This window comes from Miscanthus floridulus, chromosome 13 (assembly GCF_019320115.1).
Source record: "Miscanthus floridulus cultivar M001 chromosome 13, ASM1932011v1, whole genome shotgun sequence".
NCBI classification, from domain to species: domain Eukaryota; kingdom Viridiplantae; phylum Streptophyta; class Magnoliopsida; order Poales; family Poaceae; genus Miscanthus; species Miscanthus floridulus.
The window spans coordinates 77,687,663-77,714,598 of record NC_089592.1 but is presented as its reverse complement, the minus strand read 5'-3'; the positions used below and the strand labels follow the sequence as shown (position 1 = coordinate 77,714,598).

Genomic DNA, 26,936 nt, shown 5'->3' with positions numbered 1-26,936 from the left:
AAGTGCACATTGTCAAACAAATGCCAAGTGTGAAAGTCAGGTATGTGGACCCTCAAGCTATAGCCCAAACAAATTTCAATTACCCTAAATGGTGGACACTTGATGCCAAAGAGCTAGCTGCTGCAAAGTCTCTTCGGGAGAAAGAGCCATCCATATGGCGAAACTAAGGGAAGAGTCCCTTAAGGTTGCGGCATACATTGCCCTGGCTTTAAAAAATCTCCAACACTCTACTATATGGCTACCATACAACTTCGAGTAAGCTCAACTCTATACTTGAAGCTTTGTTCGATATATTTTATTCGATGCAAAAGAGCTTATCTAGTTCTATGATTAAATCCATGCAGCAACCACTAGATTTGTATAGCCGTCGATGTCGGGAGGAGCATGGCATGGGTCTTTGATTCATTAGATAAGGACACGGTGACATACAAAGACTTCATATCGATTCTCAAGACGTATACATATCGACAATCCTCATTAGCTTATATGTTTGTATACATACTTGTAACGTTCACTTTTGGATACTAACAAGTTGTATTTGCTAAAATAATTTGAACATGGCATTTAGGTTCTATGTCACTAATCATCATGGAAGGCATGATCCAGCAAGGAAAGAAAAGCTGGCTATAAAAACACTATGTGCGGTAAGTGTAACTTACTTCTTTAGTACTCCATTACATAGCTGTCAAAAGCATTACTTACATTTTCATATGCAAAACACATAGTGCCCCAAGCAGAAGCCTAGGAGTGTACATTGTGGATACTATATATGTTCTATAATGAATAACACCGGTGCCTACAGGAGACACTCCTTAAGGGTAAGTTTGAACCTCTTCACCCGTAGTATAAAAACTTCGTAAATGGTATGAAATACTAAACCAAAACTTGTTCTCTTGTAGTGGAGAGAAGAGAAAGGAATGAAAAGAGACCCATACAAGGATGACCAACTCTTAGAGCTCGTCGGCGACCTTTGCAACTTCATATTGGACCAGATTGTACACGTCAGAGGCGCCTACCATGACCGAGAGTCTGAGTTAGGTATAAATCCTCAGTACCAACACCTTTGTGAGACTGAAAGGCTAGCTCTAGGATGTCGATAACAATGTGTATGGAATTTATACATTTAATGATGGATTGTATATATTCTTGTGAATTGGACTTGTAATTGTAGTTTATAGAATACTCTTGTGCTTGTAGTCACGGTCGCGGGGCGTTCGGCAACGCGAACGTGGATCGGAACGCTGGTCACGGGGCGTTTGGCGACGCGAACGTGGTTCGGAACGTTGGTTGTGGGACGTTCGGCAACGCGATTTTGAATTGTAAATTTGATTTTTTTTTTTGCGGGAAAACGTACTATAGGGGCGGTTCTAGATTGAACCGCCCCTACAAATACCTGTTTATAGGGGCGGCTGGTACTACAGCCGCCACTACAAATCGATTTGTAGGGGCGGCTGGTAATACGAGCCGCCCCAACAAATCGATTTGTAGAGGCGGCCTGAGAACTGGCCCTACAAATGCATGATTTGAAGAGACCCTTGCGTAGGGGCGGCTGGGCAAACCGCCCCTACAAGGGTTACCAGCCGCCCCTAGAAATGCTTTTTGTGGTAGTGTTTATCAGGAAGGATTGCTATCCTAATACTTCCATTACTTATTGCATATTATTTACTATGCACGTGAGTGTGGCATCAGCTCAAAGAACCTTCTACAAATTGAAATTGTTAAAGAACCATTTGAGATCTATAATGTCTCAAGAGAGGCTAAATGGGTTGGCAACATTATGCATTGAGAAAAAAATATTGGATTAGATTGATATTGATACCATCATCAATGACTTTGCATCAAGGAAAGTTAGAAGAAAATGTTAAGGTAATTTAATATGTCTAATTATTTAATATGAATATTGCTTTTGGATACATGTAAAATGTGGTAAAATTTTATATATACACATGGAGTATTATTTTTATCATGTTTATAAAGGGATCTTGAGTTTTACTTTGGTTCTAGGCCCCGAAATCCTCAGGACCGGCACTGGGCGTGGCCCACTCTTAATTGGTGCAGTAAAAGGTTAGCCCTATTGTGTTCTAACGCGAGAGCCAGCAACCGGCATGGTCTCATGCTTATAAGGCTTACAAAGGCCCATGAGTTTTGGCTACTCCCTGTTACTAGTAATCCTATCACAACAAGAGAAGTTTTAGGTTGTCTGGTCTACCACTACTATTCTCAAAACAATTTTAGTCAGAGTTTTGAAAGAATTCCTCAACTCTTACTTATTTCTGTTTTTAGTCAAAATGTTTTGAAAGAATTCCTTAGCTTTTACTACGAACTCCTTGCATGGTACTATCTTTGTCACAAATATAAGCAGTTAGACATTGGTATATCCAGTCTGTGAGGTGAAACTTTGGTCACTAATTTTTGTAAGAAATTATTATTTGAGCGCTGGTAGAGACACTACGGGAAACAGTTACTTTGCCGAGTGCCGCAAGATTTGCCGAGTGGCAAACCAGGGGCACTCGGCAAAGAGGCTCTTTGCCGAGCGCCAGACCACGCACTCGGCAAATATCTCTTTGCCGAGTGTCTGCCTCTCGGCAAAGATAAGCACTCGGCAAAGGGGATCTTTGCCGAGTGCCTGGCACTCGGCAAAGAGGGGCGCTCGACAAAGGGGGGCCTGGACAAACGGCATCTGTGGTCGTCCCCTTTGCCGAGTGCCCTGCCGTTAGGCACTCGGCAAAGGAGCCACCTTTGCCGAGTGCCAAGCACTCGGCAAAGGCCTGCCACGCGGCAGGATTAGGGTCGGCTAGGCCGACAGCCTTTGTCGAGTGCCACGTGGGCCGGCACTCGGCAAATGCCTCTTTGCCGAGTGCCATGTGGGCCGGCACTCGGCAAAGTCCTCTTTGCCGAGTGCCAACCCTAGCACTCGGCAAAGTGTAATTTTTTTTTGATTTTTCTTCCCAATTTTTTTGTGGGGCCTTAATACAGTAACTACATCTCAACTTCAAATTTTGGGACAATTTTGACTTTTTGTGCTATATTTCTTCAATTATTTTTGTTTCGTTGAATTTTTCCGACAACTCCAAATTTGAACTGCAGGTACATGAAATAATGGAATTTGGTCATTCCAAAAATGGTAGTAATGATGTTTGGCGTTTGTTGAGGCCGTATCCAGGACCTCGCATGAAGTTACGACCATGTTAGTGTCGTAACATGACGAGTTACCTGCGGGAAAGTGTTTTTAAATTATATAAAATCCAAACGAAGCCCGAAAATGACGAAACTTGTCGAGGTGTGTTGTCATCGCATGTGGAGGCTATGGTAAAAATTTGAGAAAGTGTCGAGCAAGTTGTGACGTCGGATGCCTAAAACCCAGACATCTCCACATGCGATGACAACACACCTCGACAAGTTTCATCATTTTTGGGCTTCGTTTGGATTTTATATAATTTAAAAACACTTTTCCCGCAGGTAACTCGTCATGTTACGACACTAACATGGTCGTAACTTCATGCGAGGTCCTGGATACGGCCTCAACATACGCCGAACATCATTACTACCATTTTTGGAATGACCAAATTCCATTATTTCATGTACCTGCAGTTCAAATTTGGAGTTGTCGGAAAAATTCAACGAAACAAAAATAATTGAAGAAATATAGCACAAAAAGTCAAAATTGTCCCAAAATTTGAAGTTGAGATGTAGTTACTGTATTAAGGTCCCACAAAAAAATTGGGAAGAAAAATCAAAAAAAAAATTACACTTTGCCGAGTGCTAGGGTTGGCACTCGGCAAAGAGGACTTTGCCGAGTGCCGGCCCACGTGGCACTCGGCAAAGGATTTTATTAAAAAACATAAAAATACACCTTTGCCGAGTGCCGGGTCAGGAGCACTTGGCAAAGGCCCTTAATGAAAAAAGGCCCACCGGCCCAAACCGAAACCCTATCTCCTCACACCCGCCCGCGCCCACCTCTCCCCAAGCTCCTTGCGCCGCCGCCGCCGCCCGAGCTCCTCCGCGCCGCCGCCGCTCCGGCCGCCCGAGCTCCTCCGCGCCCGCTACGCTCGCACGCGCGCGCGGCCGCCGTCCGCGCGGCCAGCCGCCGCCGCCGTCGCGCAGCCCGCCCTCCGCCGCCCCGTCCTCCCACCTCCAGCCCCGCCTCGCCGACCCCGCGCCCCGAGCTCCGTCCCCGAGCAGCCGGCCGCCGTCCCCGAGCTCCCCCCCCCCCCCCCCCCGAGCTCTGCCCCCGAGCAGCCGGCCGCCGTCCCCGAGCTCCGCCCCCAAGCAGCCGGCCGCCGTCCCCGAGCTCCGCCCCCAAGCAGCCGGCCGCCGTCCCCGAGGTCCCCGCCGCCCCGAGCTTCCCCGCCGTCGCCGTGTACCGCGAGCTCGTGTACCACGAGCTCCGCCCCTGGCTGCCGGCGTCCCGGGAGAGCGGTCGCGTGCGCCACCTTCCTCCTCGACAAGGTGGGCAGTGCTGATACTTGATCCTTGACATGACATTCAATAATCTTTCATGATTGTACATGACATATTAGTAATCAACTGCATAGTTGTGATAGAAAAAGAAAAATAATCTTGATTATTTAGATCTACATGCACTACTTTTTATTTGCATAACAGAAATTTATGTACCTGCAGAGGAACAAATTTATTGATGAATATATTCATCAAATAGTTGACTAGCACCATTTGGTGAACAGCCACAACTGCATACACAGCTCTTGCCTGATATTAGCAGTTTCATGGCGAGCACCTAATTTCTTGCCCAGCAGATATTGCTTGTGGTCAGCTCTTGACGCGTCCATTGTTGTGGTGTGGTGGTCCATGAACTAGGTATAGGACGGGCACTGATCAAGTACATGCTTGCATAAACTCCCAATGGACGCAACCATCTGCCTGCTGCTGCCGCGATCCATCGAGATCAATAATAATCCACATGTGATTCTTCGTCGATCCTTCTCTCACTGGTCCTCCTGTCCTGCTGCATCTGCATGCCGATCGGCTAGGCATTTGGTGACGTCGACGTCGTACAGGTGTTTCTTGCGCGGCGATAGCACAGACGAAAGGAAGACGCGAGAGCTAAGCATGCTATTCAGCGGCAAAAACGTACGCAAGCTCGCTTGGTGCCACCGCTGACGATGAGCAAGCTAATAAGGGCGAGATGGATGGATCGGGAAGAGAGAGGACTGATCTCGTACGTTTGGTGCCAACCTGTGATAGCGTCTCAACGGATCGGAGGATGGATGCTATTAGGAGTAGCAGCTAGCACCTAGCAGCTGGAGGTGAGGTCCCAGTCCCAGCAGGGGCCTCTGATTGATGAGGATGGATGGATGGATGTCTCTGAAACGAACCAACGAAAAGCGCCTAGCTAGCTCTGCTGATTGGGAAAAAGGGATCAAGCAAGCCGCGCGCTGGCCGGCCGGCATTCATTCTGATTGACCGCCCATCAGCACACCTGCTCCCGTGAAAGGGCGGACGGCCTAGCTCTAGCAACGGCGACATCCCTACATTCACCTGAGACGTACGGGGCTAGGCTAGCTACTAGCCTCTGTTTCCAGCTTGGCCAGCCCCAGCTGCCCAGGTAATGGATCGCATATTATTATTCATATAATATCCGGCCGCTATATGGCTCTCCTCGCGTGCTAATCACACGCTAGGTACATTCCAGTAGAGAGCGTCGCCAAGCTTAGACTTTTTTGAGACTTGATGGATGATCCTAACCGCGCAAGCGAGGCACTGGTGCAATATGCGCTGTGGATGGGTCGCCAACCGGCCATGCGGCGCCAACATTACTGTCCGCCTTCCTTGCGCTGTGCTGCTCGTCAACCACAATCTTCTTGCTTACCACTCCGATCCCCAGGTTCCTGACAACTAATAAGGTAGAGCTAGCTAGTTACTGGTTAGGGCTAAAAACTAATCCAAATTAGTTGAAATTGGACAACTAACTAGCTAACAACAGTAGTATACTTGGCTAACAAATTAGTCCAACCATTAAAAACTTTGTATCGACTAATTTAGGCCAAAGACTGATTTGTGTCGACTATTGAACCTATAAAACGTTAAAGAATTTTATAAAATTATACGAATGAGCGGCACCAGCCTTGTAGTTGTAGTGCAAACTTTGTATGTGTTATTGAAAGAAATGAAATATCTAAAATAAGACATGACTTATTATATTGGATATATCCTATATGATAATTTAGCACATGACTTATTGTATTAGATATGTCCTATATGATAATTTAGTACATGACTTAGTATATTAGATATATCCTATATGATTATTTAGCAAGTTAAGAGAGAAATATTTCTGATTGAACTATATTACCACTTGATGATTGTTAATGAGCATCATGGGAATTAAGGAATTGCGTAGGCTTTGTTTGGGTCTAATAAACTTTTTATAAGCTGCAATAGATAGAGGGAGCTAGCTAATAGCTTGTTATAAGCTTGGTTGTTTGGATCAGCTAGAGCTTTTTTTAGCTGCTAGCAACTTATATTAGTTGATCCTAAAGTCTTAGTGTGATAAAGGAGAAAAGCATCCTAGCACATCATATATCATTACTAACAATAATTCAAAAATCAATAGAAAATTTATCAGGATAGCTCTCATGTCCTGGAGTTAACAAGCTTGAGCCGAGATCAGCCGATACCCCTTCGCGTGGCTGTTTTGCAAAAGAGACCCTAGACTTTTCTAAGCCCTAACCCGTAGTCCAAGGCATAGTTCTCCGAATGCGCAATCTCTTTTGGAAAGCGTAAACTTCACGGTTTAAGTCAAAAATACGTTTTCAGTATTTACAGAAATGCCATTTGAACTGTTTCGCTTATAGAATTGTCGTTATAGCTCCGAATTGATCCATTCAAATCGCGTTAGCTTCGTAATTCCATAACCTACATGTTAGAACCACTGTTAGTCAAGTTTGGAACTTTTTAAATTCATGGTTAGATTTAATTAAATATATTGCTATAGGAAATCCCGTTTAAATTATAACTTTCGCATTTTAGCTCCGTTTTTGGTGAACTTCGCGTTGACGTGATCGTAGCAATACGTAGATTATGTTTACAAACATTTTATCTTGATTTCAATACTGTTGGTGTACTGTTCTAATGATAGGATTGTTTGCTTTGCATGAATGCTTTTGGAATGTTGTATGTTGCTGTGTTGGTCGCGTTTAGACGGTGAGGAAAACGTTGGAGACCAAGAACTCTTCGACGACCAGCAGAACCAGCACAAGTTTGTGAACCAAGGCAAGTATAGCATGGGCCTTCCTTGATGTCCTATTTCACTTTAATCAATTACTCATTTGCATGTGTCTAATTTTGATACCCGTAAGGACAACCTAGTGATTGTTTATCCTGTTCCTTGTCTCCTATGGGTTAAATGCATATGGGTAGAATGCAAGTGCACATTGTCAAACAAATGCCAAGTGTGAAAGTCAGGTATGTGGACCCTCAAGCTATAGCCCAAACAAATTTCAATTACCCTAAATGGTGGACACTTGATGCCAAAGAGCTAGCTGCTGCAAAGTCTCTTCGGGAGAAAGAGCCATCCATATGGCGAAACTAAGGGAAGAGTCCCTTAAGGTTGCGGCATACATTGCCCTGGCTTTAAAAAATCTCCAACACTCTACTATATGGCTACCATACAACTTCGAGTAAGCTCAACTCTATACTTGAAGCTTTGTTCGATATATTTTATTCGATGCAAAAGAGCTTATCTAGTTCTATGATTAAATCCATGCAGCAACCACTAGATTTGTATAGCCGTCGATGTCGGGAGGAGCATGGCATGGGTCTTTGATTCATTAGATAAGGACACGGTGACATACAAAGACTTCATATCGATTCTCAAGACGTATACATATCGACAATCCTCATTAGCTTATATGTTTGTATACATACTTGTAACGTTCACTTTTGGATACTAACAAGTTGTATTTGCTAAAATAATTTGAACATGGCATTTAGGTTCTATGTCACTAATCATCATGGAAGGCATGATCCAGCAAGGAAAGAAAAGCTGGCTATAAAAACACTATGTGCGGTAAGTGTAACTTACTTCTTTAGTACTCCATTACATAGCTGTCAAAAGCATTACTTACATTTTCATATGCAAAACACATAGTGCCCCAAGCAGAAGCCTAGGAGTGTACATTGTGGATACTATATATGTTCTATAATGAATAACACCGGTGCCTACAGGAGACACTCCTTAAGGGTAAGTTTGAACCTCTTCACCCGTAGTATAAAAACTTCGTAAATGGTATGAAATACTAAACCAAAACTTGTTCTCTTGTAGTGGAGAGAAGAGAAAGGAATGAAAAGAGACCCATACAAGGATGACCAACTCTTAGAGCTCGTCGGCGACCTTTGCAACTTCATATTGGACCAGATTGTACACGTCAGAGGCGCCTACCATGACCGAGAGTCTGAGTTAGGTATAAATCCTCAGTACCAACACCTTTGTGAGACTGAAAGGCTAGCTCTAGGATGTCGATAACAATGTGTATGGAATTTATACATTTAATGATGGATTGTATATATTCTTGTGAATTGGACTTGTAATTGTAGTTTATAGAATACTCTTGTGCTTGTAGTCACGGTCGCGGGGCGTTCGGCAACGCGAACGTGGATCGGAACGCTGGTCACGGGGCGTTTGGCGACGCGAACGTGGTTCGGAACGTTGGTTGTGGGACGTTCGGCAACGCGATTTTGAATTGTAAATTTGATTTTTTTTTTTGCGGGAAAACGTACTATAGGGGCGGTTCTAGATTGAACCGCCCCTACAAATACCTGTTTATAGGGGCGGCTGGTACTACAGCCGCCACTACAAATCGATTTGTAGGGGCGGCTGGTAATACGAGCCGCCCCAACAAATCGATTTGTAGAGGCGGCCTGAGAACTGGCCCTACAAATGCATGATTTGAAGAGACCCTTGCGTAGGGGCGGCTGGGCAAACCGCCCCTACAAGGGTTACCAGCCGCCCCTAGAAATGCTTTTTGTGGTAGTGTTTATCAGGAAGGATTGCTATCCTAATACTTCCATTACTTATTGCATATTATTTACTATGCACGTGAGTGTGGCATCAGCTCAAAGAACCTTCTACAAATTGAAATTGTTAAAGAACCATTTGAGATCTATAATGTCTCAAGAGAGGCTAAATGGGTTGGCAACATTATGCATTGAGAAAAAAATATTGGATTAGATTGATATTGATACCATCATCAATGACTTTGCATCAAGGAAAGTTAGAAGAAAATGTTAAGGTAATTTAATATGTCTAATTATTTAATATGAATATTGCTTTTGGATACATGTAAAATGTGGTAAAATTTTATATATACACATGGAGTATTATTTTTATCATGTTTATAAAGGGATCTTGAGTTTTACTTTGGTTCTAGGCCCCGAAATCCTCAGGACCGGCACTGGGCGTGGCCCACTCTTAATTGGTGCAGTAAAAGGTTAGCCCTATTGTGTTCTAACGCGAGAGCCAGCAACCGGCATGGTCTCATGCTTATAAGGCTTACAAAGGCCCATGAGTTTTGGCTACTCCCTGTTACTAGTAATCCTATCACAACAAGAGAAGTTTTAGGTTGTCTGGTCTACCACTACTATTCTCAAAACAATTTTAGTCAGAGTTTTGAAAGAATTCCTCAACTCTTACTTATTTCTGTTTTTAGTCAAAATGTTTTGAAAGAATTCCTTAGCTTTTACTACGAACTCCTTGCATGGTACTATCTTTGTCACAAATATAAGCAGTTAGACATTGGTATATCCAGTCTGTGAGGTGAAACTTTGGTCACTAATTTTTGTAAGAAATTATTATTTGAGCGCTGGTAGAGACACTACGGGAAACAGTTACTTTGCCGAGTGCCGCAAGATTTGCCGAGTGGCAAACCAGGGGCACTCGGCAAAGAGGCTCTTTGCCGAGCGCCAGACCACGCACTCGGCAAATATCTCTTTGCCGAGTGTCTGCCTCTCGGCAAAGATAAGCACTCGGCAAAGGGGATCTTTGCCGAGTGCCTGGCACTCGGCAAAGAGGGGCGCTCGACAAAGGGGGGCCTGGACAAACGGCATCTGTGGTCGTCCCCTTTGCCGAGTGCCCTGCCGTTAGGCACTCGGCAAAGGAGCCACCTTTGCCGAGTGCCAAGCACTCGGCAAAGGCCTGCCACGCGGCAGGATTAGGGTCGGCTAGGCCGACAGCCTTTGTCGAGTGCCACGTGGGCCGGCACTCGGCAAATGCCTCTTTGCCGAGTGCCATGTGGGCCGGCACTCGGCAAAGTCCTCTTTGCCGAGTGCCAACCCTAGCACTCGGCAAAGTGTAATTTTTTTTTGATTTTTCTTCCCAATTTTTTTGTGGGGCCTTAATACAGTAACTACATCTCAACTTCAAATTTTGGGACAATTTTGACTTTTTGTGCTATATTTCTTCAATTATTTTTGTTTCGTTGAATTTTTCCGACAACTCCAAATTTGAACTGCAGGTACATGAAATAATGGAATTTGGTCATTCCAAAAATGGTAGTAATGATGTTTGGCGTTTGTTGAGGCCGTATCCAGGACCTCGCATGAAGTTACGACCATGTTAGTGTCGTAACATGACGAGTTACCTGCGGGAAAGTGTTTTTAAATTATATAAAATCCAAACGAAGCCCGAAAATGACGAAACTTGTCGAGGTGTGTTGTCATCGCATGTGGAGGCTATGGTAAAAATTTGAGAAAGTGTCGAGCAAGTTGTGACGTCGGATGCCTAAAACCCAGACATCTCCACATGCGATGACAACACACCTCGACAAGTTTCATCATTTTTGGGCTTCGTTTGGATTTTATATAATTTAAAAACACTTTTCCCGCAGGTAACTCGTCATGTTACGACACTAACATGGTCGTAACTTCATGCGAGGTCCTGGATACGGCCTCAACATACGCCGAACATCATTACTACCATTTTTGGAATGACCAAATTCCATTATTTCATGTACCTGCAGTTCAAATTTGGAGTTGTCGGAAAAATTCAACGAAACAAAAATAATTGAAGAAATATAGCACAAAAAGTCAAAATTGTCCCAAAATTTGAAGTTGAGATGTAGTTACTGTATTAAGGTCCCACAAAAAAATTGGGAAGAAAAATCAAAAAAAAAATTACACTTTGCCGAGTGCTAGGGTTGGCACTCGGCAAAGAGGACTTTGCCGAGTGCCGGCCCACGTGGCACTCGGCAAAGGATTTTATTAAAAAACATAAAAATACACCTTTGCCGAGTGCCGGGTCAGGAGCACTTGGCAAAGGCCCTTAATGAAAAAAGGCCCACCGGCCCAAACCGAAACCCTATCTCCTCACACCCGCCCGCGCCCACCTCTCCCCAAGCTCCTTGCGCCGCCGCCGCCGCCCGAGCTCCTCCGCGCCGCCGCCGCTCCGGCCGCCCGAGCTCCTCCGCGCCCGCTACGCTCGCACGCGCGCGCGGCCGCCGTCCGCGCGGCCAGCCGCCGCCGCCGTCGCGCAGCCCGCCCTCCGCCGCCCCGTCCTCCCACCTCCAGCCCCGCCTCGCCGACCCCGCGCCCCGAGCTCCGTCCCCGAGCAGCCGGCCGCCGTCCCCGAGCTCCCCCCCCCCCCCCCCCCGAGCTCTGCCCCCGAGCAGCCGGCCGCCGTCCCCGAGCTCCGCCCCCAAGCAGCCGGCCGCCGTCCCCGAGCTCCGCCCCCAAGCAGCCGGCCGCCGTCCCCGAGGTCCCCGCCGCCCCGAGCTTCCCCGCCGTCGCCGTGTACCGCGAGCTCGTGTACCACGAGCTCCGCCCCTGGCTGCCGGCGTCCCGGGAGAGCGGTCGCGTGCGCCACCTTCCTCCTCGACAAGGTGGGCAGTGCTGATACTTGATCCTTGACATGACATTCAATAATCTTTCATGATTGTACATGACATATTAGTAATCAACTGCATAGTTGTGATAGAAAAAGAAAAATAATCTTGATTATTTAGATCTACATGCACTACTTTTTATTTGCATAACAGAAATTTATGTACCTGCAGAGGAACAAATTTATTGATGAATATATTCATCAAATAGTTGACTAGCACCATTTGGTGAACAGCCACAACTGCATACACAGCTCTTGCCTGATATTAGCAGTTTCATGGCGAGCACCTAATTTCTTGCCCAGCAGATATTGCTTGTGGTCAGCTCTTGACGCGTCCATTGTTGTGGTGTGGTGGTCCATGAACTAGGTATAGGACGGGCACTGATCAAGTACATGCTTGCATAAACTCCCAATGGACGCAACCATCTGCCTGCTGCTGCCGCGATCCATCGAGATCAATAATAATCCACATGTGATTCTTCGTCGATCCTTCTCTCACTGGTCCTCCTGTCCTGCTGCATCTGCATGCCGATCGGCTAGGCATTTGGTGACGTCGACGTCGTACAGGTGTTTCTTGCGCGGCGATAGCACAGACGAAAGGAAGACGCGAGAGCTAAGCATGCTATTCAGCGGCAAAAACGTACGCAAGCTCGCTTGGTGCCACCGCTGACGATGAGCAAGCTAATAAGGGCGAGATGGATGGATCGGGAAGAGAGAGGACTGATCTCGTACGTTTGGTGCCAACCTGTGATAGCGTCTCAACGGATCGGAGGATGGATGCTATTAGGAGTAGCAGCTAGCACCTAGCAGCTGGAGGTGAGGTCCCAGTCCCAGCAGGGGCCTCTGATTGATGAGGATGGATGGATGGATGTCTCTGAAACGAACCAACGAAAAGCGCCTAGCTAGCTCTGCTGATTGGGAAAAAGGGATCAAGCAAGCCGCGCGCTGGCCGGCCGGCATTCATTCTGATTGACCGCCCATCAGCACACCTGCTCCCGTGAAAGGGCGGACGGCCTAGCTCTAGCAACGGCGACATCCCTACATTCACCTGAGACGTACGGGGCTAGGCTAGCTACTAGCCTCTGTTTCCAGCTTGGCCAGCCCCAGCTGCCCAGGTAATGGATCGCATATTATTATTCATATAATATCCGGCCGCTATATGGCTCTCCTCGCGTGCTAATCACACGCTAGGTACATTCCAGTAGAGAGCGTCGCCAAGCTTAGACTTTTTTGAGACTTGATGGATGATCCTAACCGCGCAAGCGAGGCACTGGTGCAATATGCGCTGTGGATGGGTCGCCAACCGGCCATGCGGCGCCAACATTACTGTCCGCCTTCCTTGCGCTGTGCTGCTCGTCAACCACAATCTTCTTGCTTACCACTCCGATCCCCAGGTTCCTGACAACTAATAAGGTAGAGCTAGCTAGTTACTGGTTAGGGCTAAAAACTAATCCAAATTAGTTGAAATTGGACAACTAACTAGCTAACAACAGTAGTATACTTGGCTAACAAATTAGTCCAACCATTAAAAACTTTGTATCGACTAATTTAGGCCAAAGACTGATTTGTGTCGACTATTGAACCTATAAAACGTTAAAGAATTTTATAAAATTATACGAATGAGCGGCACCAGCCTTGTAGTTGTAGTGCAAACTTTGTATGTGTTATTGAAAGAAATGAAATATCTAAAATAAGACATGACTTATTATATTGGATATATCCTATATGATAATTTAGCACATGACTTATTGTATTAGATATGTCCTATATGATAATTTAGTACATGACTTAGTATATTAGATATATCCTATATGATTATTTAGCAAGTTAAGAGAGAAATATTTCTGATTGAACTATATTACCACTTGATGATTGTTAATGAGCATCATGGGAATTAAGGAATTGCGTAGGCTTTGTTTGGGTCTAATAAACTTTTTATAAGCTGCAATAGATAGAGGGAGCTAGCTAATAGCTTGTTATAAGCTTGGTTGTTTGGATCAGCTAGAGCTTTTTTTAGCTGCTAGCAACTTATATTAGTTGATCCTAAAGTCTTAGTGTGATAAAGGAGAAAAGCATCCTAGCACATCATATATCATTACTAACAATAATTCAAAAATCAATAGAAAATTTATCAGGATAGCTCTCATGTCCTGGAGTTAACAAGCTTGAAACACCTTTTGCTCTTGTTGTGTTATTTAAGCGAAGAGCTGCTTGCTCTGGGGAAAGCTGGCAAGATTTTAGAAGTGAGACTTAAAGATATATAAACTATAAGTCAAAAATCATAAATATAAACTCAGAAATTATCTACCTGCATCTCTAATGAGCCAAATCCGCCTTCTGAATCTAGAATATTTTCTTGTTTTGCAGAGAAGAGCGGATCTGGAGTAGCCCCGCGCCGTGCCGGTCTGCCTGCATAGCGTCGCCTCACCACAGCACCGCCACCCTAGGTATAACCCCTGTACCCGTACCTTGGTCGTAAATCTCGTCACCCAGTTAGGCGTCACCCGTCCGAAAGAGATACGGTCGGAGGTATGTAGGTCTTTGCATATCTGCGACCGTATCTGTTTCAGATTGTCCACGTTTTTTGGACAGCCCGCGGATGCGTAGATGAGTTAGCTTCCATGTTCTGCTCCTGTCTGAGTCGGAGTTTCGGCAGCACCTCCTCATGTTCTCCGGATACACACTCTTCCTACGGGGACGTGTATCGGGAGAACAGCGGGGAGGTGCTGCCGAAATTCCGACTCGGACGGGGGCAGAACATGGAAGCTAACCCATGTACGCATCCACGGGTGGGATTAGGACCTATCCTTCACCTATTAGATGGTAGGAACGCCGTGTAGATGCAAATACTGGTTTTATTACTCGCTTACATTGGCGCATGACAGAGGATGGCTGACCGTGAGTGGATGTACACGGGTTTCGCAAGTAAGAGCTCTGAATGGGTTAGGGGGACCGATGCTTTCCTGGAGCATGCATTTGGCCCAGCTACTAAAGGGTCGAGTCGGATGCCGTGTCCCTGTAGCAAGTGTAAGAACAAGAAAAAGAAACGAAAGCGTGCCGTGGGAGTAGATATTCACAATAACGGATTCGTTCCAAACTATACCCGCTGGATCCACCATGGTGAACACCATCGTATTAGGGAGGAGGTGGTGAGACCCCTCCTCGAGGAGTATGATGCAGATGTCGGGATGGCAGACATGATGGCAGACTTTCATGAAGCACGGTTCGTTGAAGGAATGGAGGTGGAGGATGATCCAGAGGAAACCGCAAAGGCGTTCTACACCATGATGGAGGCGGCATAGAAGCCCCTTCACGAGAAGACAATAGTTTCGCAACTAGATGCCATTTCACGCCTAATAGCGTTGAAGTCGCAATTGGGCATTAGTCGAGACGGCTTCGATCTCGTGTTGATAGTTCTTGGCAAACTGCTTCCGGATCCTCACACCCTGTCGAAGAACACGTACGAGTCATAGAGACTCCTTCGTGCACTTAAGATGCCGTATGAGGGGATCCAAGCTTGTCCGAAGGGGTGCATCCTATTCAGGGGAGACCACGAGAAAGCAACACACTGTCCAAAGTGCAAAGCCTCTAGGTTTGTGGAGGTAGAAGGCAGTGATGGCAAGAAGAAACAGTCTAAGATCCCTGAGATGGTCTTACAGCACCTTCCTTTCCTACAGAGGATCCAACGACTGTACATGATAGAGGGGTCCGCGAAACAAATGACGTGGCACAAGAATGGCAAAAGATACAGTCCTGACAAGATGGTACACCCAGCGGATGGTGATGCATGGAAGCACTTCGATGACATGAATCCTGGCAAGGCTATGGAGGCTCGAAATGTACACGTAGCGCTGGCAATTGATGGGTTCAACCTGTTTGGAATGATGGCGGCCCCGTACACTTGTTGGCCCGTGTTTGTGATCCCCCTCAATCTTCCCCCCGGCGTCATGTTTGAACCTAGGAACGTGTTCTTGACGCTGATAATACCTAGACACCCGGGCAACAATATGGGTGTGTTCATGCAGCCAGTGTGGGATGAATTGCAACATGCTTGGGAAGAGGGGGTACTGACGTACGACTAAGCTACAAAGAGGAACTTCACAATGCATGTGTGGTACCAGTATTCAATGCATGACTTCCTGGCGTATGGCTTATTTAGCGCGTGGTGTGTTCACGGGAAGTTCCCTTGCCCAACATGCAAGGCAGATGTGATGTTCACCTGGCTGCACAAGGGTGGCAAGTATTCTTCTTTCGACAAACATCGTCAATTCCTGCCTGAGAACCATGAATTGAGACGAGATGAAAAGCACTTCACGAAAGGTGTTCAAGTCACCGACCCCATTCCTTAGGTTAAGAGCCCTACCGAGGTCCTTGCCGAGATAGAGGCTCTCCAAATTGATGAAGTCAACGGTGGTTTTATTGGATATGGTAACGACCACATGTGGACTCATATATCGAGCTTGACTAGGCTCCCATACTTCAAGCACCTTCTTCTTCCGCACAACATTGATGTAATGCACACAGAAAAGAATGTCGCCGAGGCACTCTGGGCAACACTCATGGACATTGGTAAAAAGTCAAAGGACAACGTTAAGGCTAGACTAGACGTGGAAAAGATTTGCGATAGACCAAAGCTAGTGATGAAGACCCCTACGCCAGGCAAGAGATGGAAAAGGGGCCCAGCCGATTACATCCTAAAAAGGGCCGATATGAAGGAAGTACTGCAGTGGATGAAGACATTACAGTTCCCGGATGGATATGCGGCGAATCTGAGTAGGGGAGTGAACTTGTAGACTATGAAAGTCTTAGGGATGAAGAGTCATGACTTCCACATATGGATTGAGTGGATCCTTCCTGCGATGACCTGGGGATACCTCCCCGAGCCAGTGTGGCGCGTCTTGGCAGAGTTGAGCTTTTTCATCCGCCAGCTTTGTGCCAAGGAGTTATCTCGGGACGTTTGTGTTGACCTAGAGAAGGCTGCACCTCTGTTGCTCTACAAGTTGGAGATGATATTTCCACCCGACTTCTTCCTATCGATGCAGCATCTGATTTTGCACCTACCGCACGAGGCACGGTTGGGGGGGCCCGTGCAGGCCCGTTGGTGCTATGCAATCGAGAGGTGTCTAAAGCTTCTTCGGAAAAAGTGTAGAAATAAAGCTAAAATTGAGGCTTCCGTGGCAGAGGCATTCATTCTGGAGGAGGTGTCGACATTCACACAGGCGTACTATACTGAGAAACTTCCCAGCGTGCACAATCCAACACCTCGTTACAATGCCGATGAGAACTCATCGAACCTCAGCCTTTTCCAAGGGGATCTCGGAAGAGGAAGCGCAGGTACCAACAAGAAATTGACCCATGATGAGTGGCGCACTATCATGATCTACTTGTTGTTGAACCTTGATGAAGTGATTCCTTATCAAAAGTAAGTTCTCAATGAGCTTGTTACATACGCCGTGACTATCCTCCACCTATCGATCCGACCCCCTTGTCTCTTGTTTTTTCAGGGAATATATTAATGAACACTGGAGAGGCAATAGGGCTCCTACCGAGCAAGAAGAAGACCATCTTCTCAGACATGGTGTGCCTGATTTTATTTCCTGGTTCTCTACAAAGGTACCATCCAACTAACCTCGTTTGCTCCTAGAAGATTCCACTTTGCTCCTAGGAGCGAGTAATGTAACGATCTACCTGTCCTGACCTTGTAGGCCCGCACGGATGCGGAAATGGGTGATGAATTGAAATAGGTGGCCGGTGGCTTCTCCCGTAGGGTCAAGTCATTCACCGTTTATGATGTGAATGGCTATCGCTTTCGCACGAGAGCCTACGAGGAGAGTCAGGCCAACCTAAAAACCACGTGCAGCGGAGTTCGTACGCCCGGCACGGATGAGAAGGACTATTACGGCATAGTCGAAGAGATATACGAGCTCAAATTTAAGGGTGCCAAAGCTTTTAAGCCAGTGGTATTCAAATGCCATTGGTTCGATCCTGATGTCACGAAAAAAGACCTTAAGATTGGGCAAGTCGAAATTCGACAGGATTCCAACTATAAAGGAGATGATGTCTATATTGTGGCTAACCGACATGCCACGCAAGTGTATTATCTCCCATGGGCGTGCCAAAAAGACGAGAAGCTTGCGGGTTGGAGCCTTGTGCACTTGGTCTCGCCGCGCGGTAAAGCGGCTGTCCCAAACGATGATGATTACAACTTTGACCCAAACAAAGATGAGTTCTATCAACCTGAGGGGCTAGAAGGGAGTTTGGAGATAGACATTCTTTCGCTCATGGGCATGGAAGTAGACAACGACATCGATGAGGACGAGGGTGATGAGGTGTAGGATGCTGAGGACTTACGAATCCTTGAGCGATGGCAGATGGAGCGCGATGGAGTTGAGGACGATGTAGATGATGATGACGATGGAGATGATGAGGACGATGGAGATGATGCCCGACACTTAAGAGAGCTCGACAATATTGATAGTAATGACGACAATAGTGATGACGACAATAGTGATGACGACTACACGCCAGCCATATTGCCGTTCGTGGAGATAATTTCTAATTCATGTAATACTATATTGTTATTATTATTACCTTGCAATTATGTTTCTTTACAAGTACTTGTTAGTTATTTATGCTAACTGTTTTAATCTTTGTCATTGCAGGCACTCGACAAAATGTCGGGCGGAAGGCGGCAGCGGCCGCATCGATAGGTCCGCTCGCAGTACCAGATCCGCCATGAGGAGCAGGCAACCGCCGCCGACGATGAGGAGGAGGAGCAGTTGGTGGAGCCATCGACCAGTAGGGGGGGCAGCGGACGTCGCACGTCGATGAGGAGGCTGCAGTTCAAGGAGGCCCCGCAAGGGGGGACGACGACGACGACCGGTGACGGCGGCGGCGACGACGACGATGACGACGACGGGGGCGAACCGACACCAGGCGAGACGGCTTCCTCAGGTTCGAGCAAGCCCTACCTGCGCGGGCCCTCATCGCTCCCTGAGCCACGGCCGCTCCCTTCCCGCCGCCCGGTGATTCGACCCGTGGGTCAGACGTAAGTAACCATTGTTGATTTCACTACTTGTTCATATGACATGTTGAAAATCGAACTGCAGACTAACAATTGTTGTTAATGACTCGTGCAGTAGTTGGACGTTTGTGAGCGGAGGGAGCGGTTCACGCCATATCAATGGCATCCAGGGCCTGCTGATTAGGGAGTACTACCCTGGCTTCATCACCCACAAGGGTGAGGTATAGGCGCCCATGAAGTGGGAGCACTTCTCCAGTGTCACGGACTCCAACGGTGATATCCTTGCGGCAAAGATCAAGAGGGAGTTCTGGGTGAGTATTTTCATCGCACCGCATTTCTCAATACTACGCATTCGTTGGACGTTCTTGAAACAATGAAATGATACATGATGTCTGTGTGCAGGACTTCTTCACGTGCGAGGAGGGGAGAGAGCAGCATGCGACGCGAGTGCAGGAGGCGGTCTACAAAGATCGTCTCAAGGACTTGTACCATGAGGCGCATCTCCAGTGCGTCATCAGCTACTACGCCGACGTGCTTGGCCAGGTGGTGAAGAAGCCACAAGTCAGGGAGATGATACTCCAGAGGGAGACCGACCTCACAGAGGCGCAGTACATGCAGGTAATTAAGTAGGAAACATTCGTTCTGATTCCTTCCGTGAAACATTCAATTCATCTTCTGGCATGTCAAATACTTGATGTCATGCAGATGTGTCCGGGGTGGTGCGACAACTACAAGGACTGCTGGGCGGCCATTGTGCGTGAGTGGACCACGGACGCGGCGTACCAGAGGCACAGAGAATGTCGGGAGGGCCGCCTGCAGATGCGAGGGGCACCACACCACCAAGGGAACCAGTCCCTCCTAGTGTTCATGGAAAGATGGGTATGCTTCTATTGATCTATTAATTCTAGCGCTCAATTGTCATTACTTGTAACCATGTTTGTGTTTTCCTCGCAGACCCAGTCGCATGGTGGGCATGTCGTCAACGAGTTCACGGGGTACGCCCTTGCTCACAAGGGCAAAGCGATGGTGGCGGACAATGTCTACGACCCGGCGGACTGGCCCGACGCGTACACCAACGCGAGCGTCTACCCCAAGCTCACCGAGTACACCTCCGTGGCTCGCCAGCGCCATGGGAAGACGTTCGACCCCGCCACCGACGCCCTGGACACGGACCTCTTGATGAGGTTGGGAGGAGGGAAGCAGCACGGCCGGTACTGGATGGCCAACAGCGCCATCGAGTCGTCCTCTGTTCCCACGCTGAGCCAGATTCAACGAGACGGGACCAGGAGCTCCTTCGACATCCCCATAGTGCCTCGGCAGCCGAGCAACGCGCAAATGTTCTTGGCATTTCAGGTAAGTGCAGTTTCATTCGTCGTTCACTCGTTTCACACATGTACCTTGCTTTCACATACCATCAACTTTGCGGGTGTAATATTGCAGGCCCAGATCGCACAGTTGCAGACGAACCAGGAGAACATGGCGGTGGCCCATTAGCGGCAGCTAGCGGCTGTCACGCAGCACTACCAGCGTCAGATGCAGGACTTTGCCGCCTACTTCTGGGGCCTTCAGATACCGGGAATGCAGTAGCACGAGCTCCCTGCCTCGATCTTCGCTCCACCACCTTTTCCTATGCCTACTCCTATAGCGACTCCGGTGAGTATATTGCCTGTTGCTTTAGCTTGTGCGGCCATCCTGCAGGTACTAATGAGATCAGTTGTCCTTTGTGCAGGAACAGTCGGCGGGTTCAAACTCGACTCCTCCAGGTGCCAGCCCTCCACTGGGCCCTTCTCCACCGCACGGGTGGTCGGCTCACCCGACCTTCCCGACTCAGGGCTTCACGTGGCCAGGTACCGCTCCTCCTCCACCGACACAGCAGGGGCACTCCGGGCCCTACTCGACGTTCCAGGCGGCGCCGCAGTCAGGGTGGTCTCTGTGGGAGCAAGGTGGGGGCTCTGGGGCCCCTGGGGATGCCGGGTCGAGCTAGGTACCTCTACTGCCCACTTGTAGACTTGTCGGCCTTCGTGCCGCTGTGATGTCGGCCTTCGTGCCGCTGTGGTTATCGGCCTTCGCGCCGTTGTTTTCTTGCAGGTTTTGGACATGTTATGAACTTGTTATGAACTTATATCGTGTTGAGACGTCATTTGATGATGAAATGTGATTTTTATGTGATATTCTAGTTTATTGTCATGAATATATGTGAAATTGCATGTCTGGAATGCAAGAAAACAGAAAAAAAGCAAAAAAAAATTCCCAGCTTTGCCGAGTGCCAGCACTCGGCAAAGCTGGGCATTTTTCCCAGCAGAGCCCAGCTTTGCCGAGTGCTGGCGTGGCACTCGGCAAAGTGACCAAACCTTTGCCGAGTGACAGCACTCGGCAAAGAATTTTTCAAAAAAAAATGCCGAGTGCCTGACACGTCAGCACTCGGCGAAGAATTTTTCAAAAAAAAAATTTCCTTTGCCGAGTGCCTGACACGTCGGCACTCGGCAAAGGGTGGCGTCAAGTTGACGGCGCCCGTTACCTTTGCCGAGTGCTGGCGTGGCACTCGGCAAATCCTTTGCCGAGTGCCTGCGACGTGGCACTCGGCAAAGATTCCTTTGCCGACCACTTCTTTGCCGAGTGGGCTTTGCCGAGAGCCGTACTCGGCAAAGGCGGCGGATCCAGTAGTGAGAAGTGGCTATTTAGGGCTTCCCTGACATACCATCGTGGCGCATTGTCTGAGCTCCACGTATGCATTCATCATCCATATCACGACCACAACATTTCAGAGGCACCTACAGAGGCAGAGGCAGTGAACGCTTTGTCCGACAAAAGTCTAAAGCATACTCACTAAGACTAGCGTTGCGGCCAAGGTAAGGCCCTGTCAAACTTTTATCCAAGGACCATAGCAGCGCGGCAAATCTACTTGATGCACTCAAAATCTACCCATAGTGCCAAAAAAATGTGGGCCAGGTTATGAAATTATGGCTAAGGAGGAACACGCTGCCTACGTTGGGATGTTGGAGACGTAAGGGCATCTCCAATATAGAGACGGGGCTAGCTCTAAACTAGAACTCACATCAATTGGGCATCATCTAACATCTTGCCCATAATGTTTAGAAATAGATGCTGCTCCAGTCTATGATCCACACACTGAACAATATAACGAAGGTGGCCGGAGAAAGTGAGAAAAAACATAATTTTGTCCCTTAAACATGGGTGTTCCATGAATGCAGGCATGGATGTGGACTCATGGGTATTTTTTTTAGTTTTTTAATCGATTAACCGAGGTGGGCGTTCTAAGTCACCCACCTCGGTTAATCTATTATTCAAGGCGGGCAAAGCAACCGCCTCCGTTGTTCTCCACTAACAGAGGCCTTTGATTGAAGGCGGTTGCAATGCCCGCCTCTATTAAACTCTGTGTAGTAGTGGAACCTAATTATCTGTGGATTTGACCTGACAATGTAAAGGAGCCGGTCATATAGGCACATTAAATATATAGGAAATTAGGAATAATTAAGGACTTGTTCGGTTACGGTAGAACGACCCCACGATTGATTCTAGCTGATGAAAGCTTGTATAAATTAAGTAACAATTCCGGCCAGAATTTCTTCGAGGGGGTTGTTCCGGGGAAAGCGAACTGGGCCGAAGGAATATCCATTACAGAAGCCCTTAGGCTGTCCATGCCTAAGTGTAGTGTGTGTGTGTGTTTTGACTGCAAACCAACAAGCATGTTAGCCTCTATACGAGGAAAATCAGGAAAAGCATACACATACATGCACACACACCGATGCATGAACTTGTACAGTACAGCCTACCGATGTCAGCCACTGCCACTCACGTATGTCAGCAGCTAGACAACTCAAGTCGCACGAGGTTTTCGTGCACGCGTGGCGTGGGCCAATGCAATTACGGAACTTTGGGCATCATTTGCTGTTCATGGGGACCCGGTGCTGCCGTGCAGTGGGGTACGATCCATGTGCTTCACTGCAAGTGACCCTACCACTGCACCCTCTCGCTAGCTTGTCGATTGGCCCGTCTCCAACCCTAGCACTGGAGCAGCCAGTGATGAATTCGAGCCATTGTGATGGGCAATGGCACGATCCAGGGCCCTCGCCCTGCTCCGACGTCGGTGTACTCTGAGGTATTCTTGCCATTGTGTTCAGCGAGAAGCTTAATAAAAACATACAATTTCATAGACGACACCTAGAACTTCGCGAGCGTTAGGTCCGCTATTATTGATGGGAAAAATCTTTCTGGTCTTTGCTTATTTTGAAACATCGTAACTTGAATTATTAAAACTATTCAATAGCAGTCTGGAAACAACACACAAACAAAAAATGCAAATCGTATACACCGTAACAGATTTTCATGAGATAAATTATTGAGCAGTGAGCACATATGACCCTATTGCTAAATCTCCATCCATTGTTGACAAAAAATTGCATCCCCGCCATGGTCTCTCCATGGACTAACTTTCTTCTTGATTGGTACTTTGACCTCTTCATTTCGCTATAGCAACGGCCAAGGACAGAAATTATCCCTCATCTGCATGTATGAATTAGAATGTTTTTTTGAACATAAACATAATTCATCCTCTTTGAAGGTTATTTAATTTACTTAGTTATACATTGGATTTTACATGGGCTGTCCAATAGAAGTCAACGGTATAGGATTTGGTTGCAAAGACATCTCCATGGTTGGTGCAGGTAGCCAAGGAGTTGCTTACTCAGACACATGGGTTGAGTGTTCTTAGTGTGCCTGAACAAGCTTTTTAAAATCTTTTTGTAAAGTTGTGTGTATTTTGGTTATGCAGATGACTAGAGTGTTTCAATGTCTGTGTCAACTTAGATGTAACGATTTTGAAATTTATAAAGATTCTATTATCAAAAGAATGATTTAGAAGGTGAATTATCCATGGCTACTTTATTTCTACTACTAAGCCACATTTGCTAACAAAGAGCAAAAACTCCCATTAACATCATCTTTCTAGTCTATTTCCTACTCCATAGTTAAACCCAACTCCCAGACATGTGGTTATCACTAATTCGATGATTTATTAGACTACATGGTATATGCACCACCCTCCAAATGAACTAAACGAAGTGGCAATAAAAATATAGATGTTATATGGTTTTCATATCATTATTGAAAAGCAACATTTTTTGTTTCCATTATTCCAATTTTTTTTTAAATATTATCCTTTGCTAGTATTACGTATTTACCTATGCATTTATTTCTCAGCTCAAGCCTAAAAAGCTCAGTTCTTTTTAGCCTAAAAATTGATGCTCGTACTGTGTTCACCTATACCACATGATGATTTTGATTTTTAATGGTACATTCCTTTTACATATTCTCTCAATCCTGATTCCCGAGAGTACCTTGTGTTGAGAAGTTCTTTAAACATAGAATTAACTGGAAAAAGATCAATTAGGACATAGAGTCTACCTAAAAACATCTCCACACTCACGTTAAGCTTACATTTGCTATCCATGCTATCAGGTGATGCCAACCAACCAACTTCTTTCCTACTAATTGTGTATGAAACGAGACGCTAAGAGCATCTCCAAGAGAGTAGGTAAATCATTATGTAAATGTAAATATGGCTATTATTAGCAAAAAGTTGTCTCTCCATCACATTATCTAAATATAGCCGCGAGCTATTCCATGTTTTTCACTCGGCATACAAAGCGAGCGAAGCTCGCTCACCAAGTCCGCGTGAATCGCGGCGGCTAGGTCATGTCATGACATGCAGCGCTTCGAACGGCTTGAGGGCACAACCAGCCGCATGTGAGGCGGGATGGGTGGCAGAAGATAGAGAGGCTGATGTGGGGCTCTAGTATTTGGAGAACTGTTTTTATTTAGAGAGCCTCTAAATCTTGGTTTTTAGACTTTCTTTTACATAGTCTCTTGGAGATGCTCTAATTTGCATCTGTATGCTACTCACAACACTAACAACGAACCGATGAACTTCTTTTCCTAACCAGAATTAAGTTGGGCAATGTAAAGTGAGTATTGTGTTCCCAGCCACTTGTCTTCCTAAAGTTTGGTTTGAGCCCCAATTGTTAAAATGCAAGTTGCATAATAATAGCTATCATGTGTTCTGTACAACAAATAATTAAGTATCCTATAGTGTTCTGAACATGCCCCAAAATGGACACAAGTTACCTACAGCGCAGGCGCTATATATAGCTGCCCAATGAATGATCAAAGTGACGGTCGAATTGGGGTTTGACTTCAAAACTTTTTGTATAGCCATAGAGAACATAGATTGATTCATGTGTAATTTTGGTAATTTTTTGGATCCGTTTGATAATTTTAATTTATTAAGTGCAATTATAGAATTTTAATTGATATACATTGAATTTGAGCGACAAACTGCATGAAATAATAAGTTTTTTTCACTTCTAGCCTTGAAACTTTTTCTACTATCCACATAGAACATGTGGTACTCCATGTTAAGATTTGGTATATTTCTGGATCCATTTGATATATTTAATTAATTTATTGCATTTTAAGGAATTTTTTGGTATAAGTCAAATTTGAACTACAAGTGATTCAAATAATATAATAAAATGAGTAGAAAAATAATATTCATTTTATTGAGTCCCGTGTGAGGCCTTATCCAGGGCGTGAAAAGAAATTTCGAACATCTTGTTTAGAAAACCCGGCCACGAACGTGTGGCCGAATGGTTTTTAAATTCTAAAAAAAGCAAATAAAGATTGAAAATCATGAGATTTATCAAGATCTCGTGATATCGTACATGGAGGCTATGGTAAAAAAATTGAGAAGGTTTTGCACAATCTATCACATGTGATGTTTACAAACCGAAGTATCTCAGATGAAGAATCGTAGCGTTGAGAAGGATTCGGTAAGATTTGGAGTCAAAATGATGGTCGAATTGGGGTTTGACTTCAAAACTTTTTGTATAGGCAATAGAGAACATAGATTGATTCATGTGTAATTTTGATAATATTTTGGATCCATTTGATAATTTTAATTTATTAAGTGCAATTATAGAATTTTAATTGATATACATTGAATTTGAGCTACAACTGCATGAAATAACAAGTTTTTTTCACTCCTGGCCTTGAACCTTTTTCTACTGTGCACATACAACATGTGGTACTCCATGTTAAGATTTGGTATATTTCTGAATCCGTTTGCTATATTTAATTAATTTATTGCTTTTCAAGGAATTTTTTGGTATAAGTCAAATTTGAACTGCAAGTGATTCAAATAATAGAAAAATGAGTAGAAAAATGATATTCAGGTTATTGAGTTCGGTGTGAGGCCTTATCCGGGACATGAAAAGAAATTTCGAACATCTTGTTCAGGAAACACGACCACGAACGTGTGGCCTAATGGTTTTTAAATTCTAAAAAAAGCAAACAAAGTCTGAAAATCCTGAGATTTGTCAAGATCTCGTGATATCATAGGTGGAGGCCATGGTAAAAAATTGAGAAGGTTTCGCACAAACTGCATGAAATAATATTTTTTTTCACTTCTAGCTGTGAAACTTTTTCTACTCTCTACATACAACATGTGGTACTCCAAGTTAAGATTTGGTATATTATAATGGAATAATATTGGTAGAAAAATCAAATGAAAAAAAGAAGGAAACAAAGGAAAATGAAAAAAGTGGGTTTGCCGAGTGCACCTGGTTTGGCACTCAGCAAAGATGGGGTTTGTCGAGTGTCAGCGGCTGGGCAAACCGCCCCTACAAGGGTTACCAGCCGCCCCTAGAAATGCTTTTTGTGGTAGTGTTTATCAGGAAGGATTGCTATCCTAATACTTCCATTACTTATTGCATATTATTTACTATGCACGTGAGTGTGGCATCAGCTCAAAGAACCTTCTACAAATTGAAATTGTTAAAGAACCATTTGAGATCTATAATGTCTCAAGAGAGGCTAAATGGGTTGGCAACATTATGCATTGAGAAAAAAATATTGGATTAGATTGATATTGATACCATCATCAATGACTTTGCATCAAGGAAAGTTAGAAGAAAATGTTAAGGTAATTTAATATGTCTAATTATTTAATATGAATATTGCTTTTGGATACATGTAAAATGTGGTAAAATTTTATATATA

General features: G+C 45.7%; 1 protein-coding gene and 1 pseudogene across 1 annotated transcript; both read left to right on the top strand.

The window, feature by feature from the left end:
• Window positions 1–3,896: 3,896 nt before the first annotated feature.
• On the top strand, window positions 3,897–4,463 carry LOC136500100 (vegetative cell wall protein gp1-like). The gene has a single exon (XM_066495509.1). It carries the CDS (start codon window positions 3,897–3,899, stop codon window positions 4,461–4,463), a length of 567 nt encoding a protein of 188 aa, XP_066351606.1.
• A 2,629-nt stretch (window positions 4,464–7,092) lies between these two features.
• Window positions 7,093–18,575, top strand: LOC136500098 (uncharacterized; annotated as a pseudogene).
• Window positions 18,576–26,936: the final 8,361 nt, after the last annotated feature.

What these genes read in the sequence shown, in the direction of transcription:
- LOC136500100 (XM_066495509.1), top strand. Translation starts at nt 3,897, where the DNA reads ATGAAAAAAGGCCCACCGGCCCAAACCGAAACCCTATCTCCTCACACC.